The sequence below is a fragment of the Phacochoerus africanus genome, chromosome 4 (assembly GCF_016906955.1).
Source record: "Phacochoerus africanus isolate WHEZ1 chromosome 4, ROS_Pafr_v1, whole genome shotgun sequence".
NCBI classification, from domain to species: domain Eukaryota; kingdom Metazoa; phylum Chordata; class Mammalia; order Artiodactyla; family Suidae; genus Phacochoerus; species Phacochoerus africanus.
In genome coordinates, this window is record NC_062547.1 from 134,076,605 (window position 1) to 134,093,023 (window position 16,419).

Here is a 16,419-nt window from a genome sequence, read left to right on the forward strand (position 1 = left end):
TAGTGAGCTAGACTTGAGGAATTAACTTATAAAGGCAAGTAAAAATTATTGCATAATGAGTAATTATTATATGTCAGATACTTTACATATACTATCTCTAACCCTTAAAACAACTCTGTGAAGTAAGAACTAGTATTACACCAGTTTTACAGATAGAAGGGGGAAATTCGGAGGATTTAAGGAAGTTACGTTAAGAGAGACAGGATATGAACTTAGTGATATTCTACTCTTACGTGATTTCCACTCCCATTCCTTTGATACTCAAATCTTTTTACATCTCATTCAGGACATTTCTGTGTGATACTTCTACCTGCTATCAGTATCTAAAACTCAAACTCTCACTAAAGGTATATCTGTATCCAGGTAAAGGCTGTTATTCTGCTAACTTGAGATGTGAATTTATAACACACTACTATCATCTCTTTTGGAGATGAAAACAAAACAGAAATCTCATAATCAGAGTTCCCATCATGGTGCAGCGGAAACGAATCTGACTAGGAACCATGAGGTTGCAGGTTCGATCCCTGGCCTCGCTCAGTGGGTTAAGGATCCAGCGTTGCTGTGAGCTGTGGTGTAGGTCGCAGATGCAGCTCGGATCTGGTGTTGCTGTGGCTGTGGTGTAGGCTGGCAGCGACAGCTCCAATTGGACCCCTAGCCTAGGAACCTCCATATGCCTCAGGTATGGCCCTAAAAAGACAAATAATAATAATAATAATAATAAAGAAAAAAGAAAAAAGAAATCTCAAAATCTTACTATAAGGATAGCTACAGGTTTTGTCTGATTTTCCAAAAAGTACTATTAGTTTGGAAGTCTTGCCTGACACTTCAAAGTTAAAAGCATTCTCTTTGGGGCTCCTAGAGTGCTTTGCTCCACTTCTAACTTATCAACTTACAGAGAAGATTGTGAGGTCTACCTTATCACTAATCTGTAAGCCCCAGAGGATAAAGGCTGTACTCATAACCCAAGCTAATAATGCAGTGCTTAAGGCATGATTGTTGGCTGAATTGAAGTACTAATAAATTAGACATCCACTGCTATAACTGTAAGAAGTACAAAGCGATGATTGTCCAAGCCTCTTCTTGGGGAAAAAAATACTTGAAGTCTCTGTTTAAATAAAATAGAAAAGTCCAATGTGTAAAGTGAAGAGAGGTAAAACTGCTCTGTCTGGATGGGCTGGGAAACTCAGAGCCCTATCTACTCTACTCCACATTCCCTATTTGACAGCTAGGCAGTCAAACTCAGTGAGAACCAAGAAAGCTAAGTTCTAGTTCTGATTCTGCCAGTAATTGGCTGTGTGAACTTGGGCAAGTCACTTATGAGTATGGCCAGGGCATTTCTGTTATATGCAAAATGAACAAAATAAACTAGATTATTATACGGTTCTCAAATTTTAGTGCACTGGGATCACTTTGAAAGCTCATCAAATTGTTGATTCTTGTGCCATTTACCTCTAGAGATTTTAATTTACCAGGTCTGCAGTGATTCTGGTACAAGTGGTTAGAGGACAACACAATAAGAAACCTTATACTGGATGTTTTCTAAGGCCTCTTCTATCTCTCTGTCACCATTCTCAGACCTCTACTTACCCACACCACCTCCTCTATCATATTTCCTTTGGACTCCTCTAGTGGTTTACTTTCACCAATTTTTTCCCTTTAATCAGCATAGTGCCAGGGGTCACTTGTCCACTATTAACGAACAAGCAGCATACTGAACAGGGGTCCTAGACCATCAAAAGTGAGCTTCACCCTGTAGTCCTGATTAGATTACTGCCAAACTAGCTAAACTGTTAAATGCCAGGACTAAAAATAGGCTGCTGCGTGTTTAAAATAACAGGCTCACAGTTAGCTTGAGGCTTTGCTATTTTTACTAAAGGAAAGACAGAGACAAGTGCCCACAAGTTTAAAGTGAATTACTTAAATGAGGAGTCTGCTATATGAGGTGAGAGCCTAGAAGGAAGCCAGGAGGTGGCACAATTGGTTCAACATGCATGGTGGCAGTGGTGGGGTCTTTCTGTGAATTAAACTAAAAATTTTGGTCTGAACACTCAAAAGAACTTCCTAGACACAAATGAGTTTTGATTTGTTTCATAATTAAACCCAGATATTACTCGATGTCATAAATTAGTATGACAGGCCAAAAAGATCAAATTAAGAGAAGGTTCTGGGAGTTCCCGTCATGGCGCAGTGGTTAACGAATCCGACTGGGAGCCATGAGGTTGCGGGTTCGGTCCCTGCCCTTGCTCAGTGGGTTAACGATCCGGCGTTGCCGTGAGCTGTGGTGTAGGTTGCAGACGCGGCTCGGATCCTGCGTTGCTGTGGCTCTGGCGTAGGCTGGTGGCTACAGCTCCGATTCAACCCCTAGCCTGGGAACCTCCATAGGCCGTGGGAGCGGCCCAAGAAATAGCAACAACAACAACAACAAAAAAAGACCAAAAAAAAAAGAGAAGGTTCTTTATTTTTATGTATTTATGTATTTATTTGTCTTTTTGCCTGTTTTAGGGCTGCTCCCACAGCATATGGAGGTTCCCAGGTCAGGGGTCTAACCGAGCTACAGCTGCCAGCCTATACCAGAGCCACAGGAATGCAGGATCCGAGCCGCATCTGCGACCTACACCACAGCTCACAGCAACGCCAGATCCTTAACCCACTTAGCAAGGTCAGGGATCAAACCTGCATCCTCATGGTTCCTAGTTGGATTCGTTAACCACTGAGCCATGATGGGAAGTCCTATTTTTGTCTTTTTTTCTGAAGTATAACATACATGCAGAAAAGCACACATATGTGTACTATACGGTTTGCTGGGTCTTCAGAAACTTAACATACACAAGTAACCAGCAGCCAGATAATGAAATGGAACACTACCAGGACCCCAGGATTCCCTCTTATAACCCTTTCAAGTTAAGGCTCCCTCTCCAACAAGGACATCCACTATGGTGATTTCTGTTGTAGTTAAGTTTCGCCTAGTTTTGTACTAAATATAAGTAATAATAAATGTACTCTACTGTGTTTGGTTCCTTATGGGGGGCTCATCAATATTGTTGCATGTATCTGTATACTGTAGATTCTCACTGCCATACAGCACTCTCATGAATGAATATATCACAGTTTATTTATCCATTCTATTGCTGACGAGCATATGGGTATCATCCAGCTTGAAGCTATCATCAACAGTGCTGCTATGAACCTTCTAGTATATGTCTTACGACGAACATATGTACATGTTACAGTAGATATATTCCTAGAAGTGGAATTGCTGGGTCTCTAGGGTCCAGGGAAATGGAATTGCTGGGTCTCTTTTCATCTTAGTGAAATGTCTAGGGATCCAGTGATATTAGAGACATGCATCGTAAGATAAAGGATAAGTTGTTGCATCTGGCTACTCCTACAACCAAAAAAGAGGCACAATACTTCGTGGGGCATTTTATTTTTTATTTTTTTGCTTTTTTAGGGCTGCACCTGCAGCACATGGAAGTTCCCAGGCTAGGGGTCAAATTGGAGCTACAGCTGCTGGCCTACTTCACAACCACAGCAACACCAGATCCGAGCTGTGTCTGTGACCTACACCATAGCTCACGACAATGCCGGATCCCCAACCCAGTGAGCAAGGCCAGGGACTGAACCTGAAACCTCATGGTTACTAGTCAGGTTTGTTTCTGCTGAGCCACTGTGGGAACTCCCAGTGGGCCATTTTAGACTTTTGAGTCAACATATTGCTCGGTTGAGTGTATACTCCGGTCCTTTTACTAAGCGACTTTAAAAGCTGCTGGTTTTGAGGGGGTCTCATAACAAAGAGAAGACTCTGCAAAAGGCACAGACTACTGTGAAAGATATTCTGCCACTGGTAGCATATGAGCCAGCAAATCCAATGGTGCCTGAAGTATCAGTGTCAGAAAGACATGCTATTTGGAACTTGTAGATCAATAATCATAGTAAAGGCCCTTAGGATTTTGGAAAAAAGCACAGCCATTCTCTGTAACTGCTCTCTTTTTGAGAAATAACTTTTGGTCTGATACTGGGTCTCAGTAGAGACTGAATACGTAACCTTGGCCACCAAGATATAATGAGAGATGAGTTACCCATCATGAATTGTGTGTTGTCTGATGCACCAAGCCATAAAGTTTGCTGTGAAGAGCAGCATTCTGTTATCAAATGGAAACAGTATATATGAGGTTGGACTCAAGCAAGCCCTTAAGGCACAAGTAAGTTACACGAAGAAGTGGCCCAAATGCCCATAGTCCCGACTCCGGCTACATTACCCCCTCTCTCCCTGCCTGAATTAACAGCATCATGAGGAGTTCTCTATGATAAGGCGACTGAGGAAAAGAAAGCTCAGGCTTGGTTTACAGATGGATCTGGATGATATGCAAGCACCACCTGAAAGGAGACAGCTATAGCACCTACAGCTTCTTTCTTGGACATCCCTGAAGGAAACTGGTAAAGGGATATCCTTCAAGTGGGCAGAACTTCAAGCAAGGCACCTGGTTGTTCACTTTGCTGGAAGGAGAAATAGCCAGGATGTGTGATTATATACTGATTCATGGGCTATGACCAACAGTTGAGCCAGATAGCTAGAGACTTGGAAGGAACATGATTTGAAAATTAATAACAAGAAAATAAGGGAAGAGGCAGGTGGGCAGAACTCTCTGAATGGGAAAAAACATGACGATATCTGTGTACCATGTGAATGGTCACCAAACAGTGATCTAACCAGAGGAGAATTTTAATAATCAAGTGGATAAGATGATCTGTTCTGTGAATACCAGTTAGTTTCTTTCCCCAGCCACCCCCAGCATCACCCAATAAGCCAATGAACAAAGTGGCCATTGTGGCAGAGATGGAGGTTGTGTATGATCTCAGCAAAACAGACTTCCTTTCACCAAAGTCAGTCTGGTTATAGCCACTGCTGAGGATCGAATTTGTTAGCAGCAGAGACCAACACCTAGTTTCCCAAACTGCACCATTCCCTGGAGCACTCTGCCAGCTTACCTAGTGGCAACAGGTTGATTACACTGACCACTTCCATCATGACTGGGGCAGCATTTTATTCTCACTGAAAAAGACGCTTAATCTGGATATGGATTTGCCTTCCCTGAACATAATGTTTTTGACAAAAAAATCACCATCCAAGGACTTAGAGAATGCCTTATCTACCATCGCAGGAAACCACGACATTGTTTCTGATCATGGAATTCACTTCATAGCAAAAGTATTCTGGCAATAGGCCCAAGCTCATGGCATTCCCTCTCTTACCATGTTTCCCACCATTCTGAAGCAGCTGGCTTGATAGAATGGTGGAATAGCCTTTGGAAGATGCAGTTACAGCACCAACTAAATGGCAATAGCTTGCAGGGCTGAGGCAAGGTTCTCCAGAAGGTTGTACATGATCTGAATTAGCATCCAAATTTGGCATTGTTTTTCTCATGGCCAGGATTCACAGGCCCAAGAATCAAGCAGTAGAAATGAAATTCTGTTTACTACTACCCCTGATGACCCACTAGCAAAATTTCTGCCTCCTGTTGCCATGACTTTATGTTTGTAGGTCTAGAGGTCTTAGGTTCAAAGGGAGGAATGCTTCTATTAGGAGTCACAACAATGATTCCACTGAACTAGAAATCAAGACTGCCACCTGGCCATTTGGGGCTTCTCATGCCTCTGAGTCAACAGACAAAGAAGGAACTTTGCACTGCACTGGCTAAGGTGACTGATCCTGACCACCAAGGAGAAACCAGACTACTGCACCATAGTGGAGGCAAGGAGGAGTATGTCTGGAATACAGTGGATCATTTAGAGTGTTAGCATTACCATGCTCAGTAATTACGGTCTGTGAAAAACTATAATAACCCAATCTAAGCAGGACTTTTAATGGCAGAGACCCTTCAGAAATGACAGTCGTGCCACCTGATCAAAGAACCACAACCGAGGTGCTTGCTGAAGGCAGAGAGAATATGGAATGGGTAATGAAGGAAGGTAGTTATAAATACCTGCTATGACCACACAACTGGTTAAGCAAATATCTTTGTTTTCTTCCCGCTCTCATGTCCCTATCGTCTAACTTAAGTTGTACCTAAGTTGTACTAATAACAGTTAACTATATCACAGTGCTTAAGCTACAATATATCAAGGAGAAGAACAAACGTCACCCAGGACTGCATCCTCTTCTGGGAAAGGAGTTAGCACATGTTCAGTTTCACATAGGGAAGGTGTATTATGTTAAGCATAAGAATAATTTCATTATTGTCTTCATTTAGTGATTAAATATGGTTTAAGGAGATGTGCATGAATGCATAGTTAACACGGAGTGGACTGTGATGGTTAATTGCATGTGTCAACTTGGCTAGGTAACATTATCCAATTAAATTAAATACTAATCTTGGTGTTGCTGCAAAGTTTTTTTTGCGGATATAGCTAATATCTATAACTAACTTTTTTTTTTTCTTTTCACAGCAGCACCCATGGCATACGGAAGTTTTCAGGCTAGGGGTCCAACGGGAGCTATAGCTGTCGGCCTTTGCCACGGCCGCAGCAATGCCAGATCCAAGCTGTGTCTGGGACCTACACCACAGCTCACAGCAATGCCAGATCCTTAACCCACTGAGCGAGGCCAGGGATCAAACCTGCAACCTCATGGATACTCGTCAGGTTTGTTAACCACTGAGCCACGATGGGAACTCTGTTTGGTTTTCTTTTTAATCTGAGTCCATGCATTTAATAAGTGGGAAGAACACAAGAAAGAGGGGGGGACCCTGAAATTAAATTTGGCTCTATTAGGGCCACCACTGCAGCATACGAAAATTCCCAGGCTAGGAGTCAAATTGGAGCTACAAGAGCCAGCCTACACCACAGCCACAGCAACAGGGATCCAAGCCTCATCTGTGTCCTACACCACAGCTCGAAGCAACGCTGGATCCTTAACCCACTGAGCGAGGCCAGGGATCAAACCCACATCCTCATGAATACTAGTCGGGTTCCTTAACAGCTGAGCCAGAGAAAGGAACTCCTATGATAACTAACTTTAAGTAAAGGAGATTATCCTTAATAATGTGAGTAGTCCTCATCCAATCAAATAAAAGACCTTAAGAGCAAAACTGAGATTTTTCTCTAAAGAAGAAAAATTCCTCCGAGGACTGTATCATTAGCTCTTGCCCAAGAGTTTCCAGCCTGCTCTATAGTTTTCAGCCAGACCTACAACTGCGTAAGTCAGTTCCTTGAAATAAATATCTTTACATATGTATAGATATATGTGTCTATACACATATTCCACTTGTTCTGTTTCTTTGGTGGAACCCTGACTGATAGATCATCTACTATTCCATACCACTGTGCTGAAACTATAAGAAACAGAGATAGGAAGAAATCTATTATGTTGTTTCTCTCCCTTAAAATATAATCTAAATAATATGAAAAGACAGCCCTGTAAATTATGTCAGGCAGTAGTATATTATCAAGTGTCATTTAATTAAGTAGTCAAGGCTCTCAGAAAAAAGAAAACTTAGGAAAAAAATAACTTAGAAATAAGAAAAAGGTCTCTGTGGACTTAGGGAGTGCTCAGGGCAGGCTCTGTGGAAGAAATGGGGACAAGGAACAAGAGTAGGCGGCAGGAGTTCCTGTTATGGCTCAGCAGAAATGAACATGACTAGTATCCATGAGGATGCAGGTTCGATCCCTGGCCTCATTCAGTGGGTAAAGGGCGAGCTGTGGTATAGCTTGCAGACACAGTTCAGATCCTGTTTGGCTGTGGCTGTGGCAGCTCAGATTGGACCCCTAGCCCGGGAACTTCTGTATGTCACAGGTGTGGCAAGAGTAGGCAGCTTAGCTGGACTGAAGTTATATATAACCTATTAAGTTTCAACTGCTTTACTGTCTGCTTACTTGTAAAAGCTTCCCCAGCTCCATCAAGTTATTACACATTCTGACTTATCTGCAGTAAGGAAAGTACAGAAGAACTAAACTTGGAATTCAGAAGCCTTGAAAAAAAATGGAATTCCTCTTCACCACTTGGCAGCAGTATGATCTTGAACAAAATCTTTATATCTCTATAAGCCTCAGATTCTTAATATATAAAATGAGAATAGCATATATAGCCATCATCATAAAGTATTAGTGAGAAATAAAAAAGATACAATTAGGTGCCGTTCACAGAGAAAGTTCTCAACCAATGATAAGCAAATACAAAAATATCTCCCTAGTTTTAAAAATGAAATATCTGTTAAATAAGAAACCCAACAACACTAAATTTCAAATAGTTATGAGGAGGAATACTAAATAAATACACTTTAAATCAATGACATATGCTAATTTTTCAAAAAATGAAGTGTAAGACTTTAAAAAAATTATTTTACTCAGGTTCTGAAACCTGACCAAGATTTTTTATACTTTTAACATTTCCACTTTGTGCAAGAACTCTCAGAATACAATTTATAACTGAACTTCCTGTGTACATAAGGAATTTACAATGAAAAAAAATGTTTTATATATTCCAAAATGTATGCTATGCATTCATACTACACTACCTTGAGGAGTATCTTTAGGAAGAGAATATTTCTTCTTCTTTAAAATAATACTTTTACTTTCTACTTGTCTAGTTCCTGGTGATGCTTTAATAATACAACACATTTCTGATGTATTTGAAGGAACCTAAAAAAGAAAAAATTAAATATTGCATAATTTTTCCAGGTACTATATCTGTATGTTGTTTTATTTCAAAGGCAAATAATTTCAATATCTGTATATTTCACAGATACCACTCTAGACACTAAGTGACTGGTTTTAAAACATCTGCTTATTTAATATTCACAAGATCCAGGCAAAGCAGATTATATTATCCCCATTTGTAAAACAAGGAAACTTAGGTTCAGAGAGGTTGCATAGAGAGACGGGATTAAGATGGCGGAAGAGAAGGACTGGAGCTCAACTTCTCTCCTAAAAACAACAAAATTCACAACTAAAGACTGAGCAATCTCTACCCAAATGGACCAGAAACCCATGCCCTACTCCAGAAGGAAAAGAGGAGGCCACATCCACAGGTAGGAGGGGTGATTTCGCGATATAAACAACCCCATACCTCCCAGGTGGGAAGCTCCACAGACTGAAAACTAACTGGCTCACAGAGACTCACCTACAGGAGTGAGAGTTCTGAGCCCCACATCAAACCCTCACATGCTGGGATCTGTCACTGGGAGAAAGAGCCCCTGGAGCATCTGGCATTGAAGGCCAGGGGGGCTTGTGCGCAGGAGCTCCACAGGACTGGGGGGAACAGAGACCCCATTCTTAAAAGGCACACACAGACTTTCACGTGCACTAGGTCTCAGGGCAGAGTGAGGTCTCCACAGGAACCTAGGTCAAACCTGACTGCAGTCCTTGGAGGACATCCTGGGAAAACAGGGGTGAACGTGGCTTGTTGTGAGGGAAGGACATTGAAGGCAAAGCTCTCGGGAATATTCAGCAGCTGCCTTTCTCTGGAGGTGGCCATTTTGGGAAAATCTGGCCCCACCCATCAGTCAGTGCTGAGAAGCCCCAGGGCAAACAACAATCCAGGTGGGATCACAGCCCTGCCCCTCAATAAACAGGCTACCTAGAGAGCCTCAGGCACACAACAGACCCTAATCCCATCCAGAGACTAAGCCCCACCCACCAGAGGGATTAGAATCAGCTCCACCTACCAGTGGGCAGGCATCAGCCCCTCCCATCAGGAAGCCTACAGCAAGCCCCCATACTGACTTCGGCCACAAGGGGGGCAGACACCAGAAGTAAGAGAGGCTACAACTCTAGTATCTGTAAAAAGGTCACCACACCAAAAACATATAAAAATGAAAAGACAGAGACCTCTAACTCAGACGAGGGAGAAAGGAAAAACCCCAGAAAATCAGCTAAGCAATGAGGAGATTCTCAGCCTCCAGGAAAAAGACTTTAGACTGTCGATGCTGAAGATGATGCAAGACATTGGAAATCAACTGGAGGCAAAGATGGATAACTTACAGGAAACACTAACCAGAGAGGTTGCATACAACCATTTAAAAACAAAGACAAAGTAATGACAGAGTTGAGATTCAAGCACTCTGAAGTGGGGACAGAAAGTTTACAGAATTCACTGAATTAAAACATAAATGTGAATTTAATTCAGAGTCAAACACTAGATTTACTTGATTTCCCAACTGAGTTAATTTTGAGAATATCCCACCAACCAGACTGTCTCTAGAATAAAGAAATGCCATATCTTTCAGACGTGACATACCTTGTTTCTAAGAACTCAGAAGTAGAAATAAATACTTATGAAGGGACCTTCCTATTTTAAATAAAATTATTACTGACACCTCTTCTAATGTAAAATTCATAACATTCTCTGAGGTAGACATGTACAGTTTTCCTGCCCAGCGTTCATCTTCTATCCTTCTGGTTGGGAGAGGCTACTCATTCAATTAGCTTGCATACTACTCCTTACAGATTGGAAGAGGCTGATAACACTAACACTTCTGAGCAACAACATGGCCACAAGATTTAGCCTAGACAAGCAATGTATTCCATGCCTTGGATATAGTGCCTGGCTCAGACAAGGAAACTGTAAATGGGCCAACAGGAAGAAGAGAATGCTGAACTTATGATTCTGGCACAAAACCAGAACCATTAAAGGGGGCCAAAGTGGTCCCAGATTGATACTCAATCCTAGCTATACCTGATGAAGGATAAACAGAAACAAATCCTCTTAGTAGGATGCGATCCCCAAGTTAGGCCCAAAGAAGTCTCATCTAATAAGAGCAACAAAATAAACGATCAGGGTCAAGGTCAGCATCAGAGTTGTTCTTCAAGATTCGGCTCAGAATAGTCCAAGCAGAAATGATGGACAAGACACATTTCGTATCTTTCTATAATTTTATTATAACAACACTATAGTAGGTATCAAACTTATGAGCAACCACGCTGCCATATGAAAAACTACAGGAATATCAAATAATGGATTGAAGTGCCCAAAACACCAGATATTAGAATTTCCAAATCATAATAAAATAATAGTGTATGAAATGGTTTACAAATTAACAACTGAAATCTCACAGATGACCAAGCAGCAAGAAACTATCCGGAATGAAAGCAAATTTGAAAAAGAAACAATTTTAACTTCTTAAAATGAAAAATAAAATTGTTTAAGATAAAAAATGCAATGAAAGGCATAAGCAGAATAGACACAGCTAAAGAAAAAATTACTGAAAAACTAACTACCCAGAATACAATAAATAAATGAAAAATATTAAAGAGAGGTTGAAAGATATTGAAGATGGAAACATATACTACTGGAGACCTACACTAATTGCCATTCCAGACAGAATAGAAGATAATATCTAAGAAATTTCCCAAATTGATGAGAGACATGAGTTCACAGATTCAGGAAGCCTCATATTCCAAGTGAAATTAGAATTTTAAAAGAACAGCAAACAAAAATATTGACCCATTTATGTACATATTCTCATGAAATTATAGCATACCCAAGATAAGCAGAACTTAAGCCAGAAATAAAAGATATATCAATTTCCAAGGTCACCCTTAGGCTCAATGATCTGCTGGAAGGACTCATAGGATTCAGAAAAGCTGTTATACTTAACAATTATGGTTTATTACAGGAAAAAGATATAGATTAAAATCAGAGACAGAGGTCTAGATGGTGGACCGAAAGTACATGGAACTCACCTCCCTCCACGAACATATCAAAAATATACTTATGTGTGGAAAAATTCTCACTGAAAACCAAATGAAAATTGGCAGAAGGACTCCTGTAGAACCAAGGCTTTAAGAAAGATATACACATATCTGGAGTTCCCGTTGTAGAGCAATGGTAAATGAATCCAACTAGGAACCATGAGGTTGCGGGTTCAATCCCTGGCCTTGCTCAATGAGTTAAAGATCTGGCGTTGCCGTGAGCTGTGGTGTAGGTCACAGATGTGGCTCAGATCCCGCATTGCTGTGGTTCTAGCACTGGTGGCTACAGCTCCGATTAAACCCCTAGTCTGGGAACCTCCATATGCCTTGGGAGTGGTCCTAAAAAAAGGCAAAATGACCAAAAAAAAAAAAAAGAAAGAAAGAAAGAAAGAAGGAAAGAAAAATATACACATAATTGAATAGGATGAAAAGAAAAGCAATCAGTTCAGGACATGTGCCCCTCTGAATGGACTCAGGAAAAAGGAGATTTTATAGGTAGATACCACTTTGGGGAGTAAGCAGGTTTAGCTGCAGACTGGCTATCCTGGTACTGGAGTTCTACACATAGGAAACAAGCCCCTTTGGCTGGATGGAGAACCACTGGGATATACATTAATGTTGGAGAAACCTGGACTCCACACATTTGACAAGTACACAGGTGCTGGCTTGTCCCTAGGCAGGGAAGGGCAGAGGTCTGCCCTAATGGCTGTTGGGTTTCCCACAACCACCTTGCTGTATTCCCTAGCCTGAGTTAAGTGAATGCTCTGGTCCAGCTCACTCCACACCACAGTGCAGCACTGAATCTAGGGCAGCCAGGACGGAGGAAAAGACTCAATCTTGTGATGCAAAGGTAACCCAGTCCTGGGGCAGAATGCAGGTGGAGCAGTGGTGGCCATTGCTGGTGCTTACTCAAAAGACCCCCCAGAAGCAGCCCAGACTTTTGACAGCAGCACAACTACTGGGTTTCCCCTCAATTGCCTCATTGTATACCCCAGCCCAAGATGAGTGAACACTCCAGCTCTGCTCACCTCATGCCATGCCATGCCATGACACTAGATCTGGGGTAGTCATGAGCAGGGAAAAGATGTGAACTACACAGGCAGAGCACTGGACCACAGTAGTTACACAAGCCCCACTCACATCAGCCCTCCCTTCCTTCAGGGCAAAGGTGCTAGTGCAGGGAGAAGGAAAAACACAGTTAAAGGGAACAGAGCCAGTGTGAGCTCAATCGTTATTGCTTCTATTCCAGCAACTTTGGATCAGAACCCACCCATGAAAGGCACATCAAATCCATCACTGCTATCAAAGGCATCAAGCACATACAGTTTACAATGAGAAATTTTCACATAAGAACATCCCTTCAAAATCATAATTAGTAACTGTTTCACTTAAATTCACAAAGGTAGTGAAAGTTAAGTAAAATGAAAAGGCCAAGGAACTGCCCTCAATTAAAAGAGCAAGAGAAAAACCTCTGAAAAAAAATAATGAAACAGAAATAAGGAATTTACCAGATAAGAATTCAATACATTGGTAATAAAAAAGTTAAATGAATTAAGAAAAACAACTGATCTAAATACTGATCATTTTAACCAGGAAATAAAATATACAAAAAAGACCTCATCAGAAATGAAGAATTCAATAGTTGAAATAAAAAATACATTAGAAGGAATGAATAGCAGACCAAGTGATACAGAAGAATGTATAAGTGATTTGGAAGATAAAATAATGGGAATCATCTAATCAGAACAGCAGAAAGAAAGACTAATTTAAAAAAAAACAAAAGCAATCTATGAGATCTTTGGGATAACACTAATTGTGATAATAGTCACATTTTAGGAGTTCCAGAAGGAGAACAGAGAGAGAAGGAAACTGAAAATGTATTTAAAGAAACTAAGGCTTAAAGAATTAAGAAATTAAGTTTAAAAAATTAAACTTCACAAACCTAAAGAAGAAAACACATATTCAGGTAGAGAAAGCACGAGGGGTCCCAAACAAGATAAACCCAAACAAACCCACACCAAGACATATCATAAGCAAAATGGCAAAAATCAAAGATAAAGAGAGAATTCTAAAAGCAGCAAGAGGAAAAAAAGAGCCATGTTCAAGAGAATCCTCATACAACTACCAGGTGATTTATGTGCAGAAACTTTGCAGGCCAGAGGAGAGTAGCATGAAATATTCAAAGTCCTAAAACTGAAAAATTTGCAACCAAAGTTCCCATTGTAGCTCAGCAGTGACAAACCTGACTAGTAACCATGAGGAAGCAGGTTTGATCCCTGGCCTCATTCAGAGGGTTAAGTACCCAGTGTTGCTTGGAGCTGTGGTGTAGGCTGCAGACATGACTCAGATCTGACACTGCTGTGGGTGCAGCCAGTAGCTGCAGCTTCAATTCACCCCTAGCCTGGGAACTTCTATATGCCAAAGGTATAGCCCTCAAAAGCAAAAAAAAAAAAAAAAAAAAAAAGAAAAGAACACACTGCAACTGAGGATACTTTACCCAGCAAGATTATCATTTAGAAAAGAAAGAGAAATTAAAAGTTTCTCAAGCAAAAACTACAAGTAATTCATCAATATTAAAGACACCCTAAAAGAAATGTTGACATTCTCTAAACGGAAAAGAATCTAAAGGAAAGAGAAAGTTCCACTAGGAAAAGAAGATACATAGTAAAAATTAAAGATTACTTAAATAAGCCAGTATGCAGATTAAGAGTCAAAAAATTATAAAAGCAACTATAATTACAATAAACAGTTAAGGGATAAGCATGAAGATATAAAACATGACACAAACAGAAAATGTGAGGGCAAAGAGCAAAAAATGTAGATCTTTTAGAAATGTTTGAACTTAAATGACTACAAGTTTTAAACAAGTTGATATAATTATGGGTCAATATTATATTTATGGTAACCACAAATCAAAACACTACAATAGGAGTTTCCTGGTGGCCTAGTGGCTTAGGTATCTCATGTTGTCAACTGCTGTGGCATGGGTTTGATCCCTGGCTATCGGCGCAGCCAAACACAAACAAACAAACAAACAAAAAACCTATAAGAGATAAACAGAAACCAAAAAGAAATTTACAAAAGTGTATTATTAAAGAAATTCATCAAACCACGATGGTAGGGAAAAAAAACGTAAAAAACAGAAAAAAAACTACAAAAACATCTGGAAGAAAGCAATAAAATGGCAGTAAGTACATACCTATCAATAACTACTTTATGTGTTAATGGATTAAATGTTGCAATCAAAAGACATAGGGAGGATGATTAGACTAAAAGACCCTTCAAAATGCTGCCTAGAAGAGGCTCACGTAAAAAACAGAAAAAAAACTACAAAAACATCTGGAAGAAAGCAATAAAATGGCAGTAAGTACATACCTATCAATAACTACTTTATGTGTTAATGGATTAAATGTTGCAATCAAAAGACATAGGGAGGATGATTAGACTAAAAGACCCTTCAACATGCTGCCTAGAAGAGGCTCACTTTGGGGCCTAAGACACACACAGATGAAAGTGAGGGGAGATAAAAATATATTACATGCAAACAAAAACAACAAAAAAGAGGGGGTAGCAATACTCATATCAGACAAAATAGACTTTAAAACAGAAGTTATAACAAAAGACAAAGAAAACAATTACATAATGATAAAGGAATCACTACCAGAAAAGGACATTAAACTCTTTAACATATCCACACCCAATATAGGAGTGCTTAATATATAAAGCAAATACTAACAGTCATAAAAGAAGAAATTGGCAATAATACAATAATAGTAGGGGACTTTAACACTGCACTGACATCAATGGAAAGGTCAGCCAGACAGCAAATGAACAAGGAAACAATGGGCTTAAGTGGAACAACAGACCAGTTATACTTCATAGATATCGATAGGACATTAAATCCAAAAGCAGCAGAATACACATTCTTTCCAAGTGCACATAAAATGTTCTCTAGGATAAATCACATATCAGGCCACCAAATAAGCCTAAACAACCTTAAAAGGACAGAAATTATATTAAATATTTCTTCCAACCACAATGGTATGTAAATAGAAATCAACTACGGGAAAAAGAGAAAAGAACAAAACATGTGGAGACCAAACAACATACCAATAAACACCAATAGTTCAATGATAAAATCAAAGAGTAAGCCAAAAAGTATCTTGAGATAAATGAAATGGAAACAAAAGTTTCCAAAATCTATGAGATGCAACAAAAATAGTTCTGAGAGAGAAATTTATACTGATACAGTCCTTCCTCAAGAAACAAGAAAATTCTCCAATAAACAACCTACTCTACCACCTAAAAGTATTAGAAAAAAGAACAAACACAGACCAAAGTCAGCAGGAGATAGGAAATAATAAGTATCAGAGAGGAAATAAGTAAAATAGAGATTAAAAAAAACAATAGAAAAGATCAATAAGAACAAAAGCTGGTTTATAAAAAGATAAAACTGATAAAACTTTACCCAGAAGAAAAAAGAGAGGACTCAGATAAACAAAATAAATAATGAAAGAGGAGAAATAACAACTGTTCCACAGAAATACAAAAAATCCTAATACCATGAACAGTTATGTGCCAACAAACTGGACAACCTAAAAGTAACAGACAAATTTACAGAAGCATACAAAACTGCCAATACTGAATCAAAAAGTAACAAGACAATTTAAACAGATTAAGCATTAGAAGTGAAACAGAATATATATATATATTTATTTGTTTTTTAAGGCC

General features: G+C 39.7%; 1 protein-coding gene across 1 annotated transcript in view; it reads right to left on the reverse strand.

The window, feature by feature from the left end:
• Positions 1 to 5,695: 5,695 nt before the first annotated feature.
• Positions 5,696 to 16,419, reverse strand: part of MEIKIN (meiotic kinetochore factor) — a 94,249-nt gene continuing 83,525 nt past the window's right edge. Inside the window, exons 11-12 of the mRNA XM_047774739.1 lie at positions 8,514 to 8,637; positions 5,696 to 5,901 (exon numbers count right to left, since the gene is read on the reverse strand). Coding sequence (XP_047630695.1) covers positions 5,696 to 5,901; positions 8,514 to 8,637 — 330 coding nt within the window. The remainder of the gene's footprint in view (positions 5,902 to 8,513; positions 8,638 to 16,419) is intronic.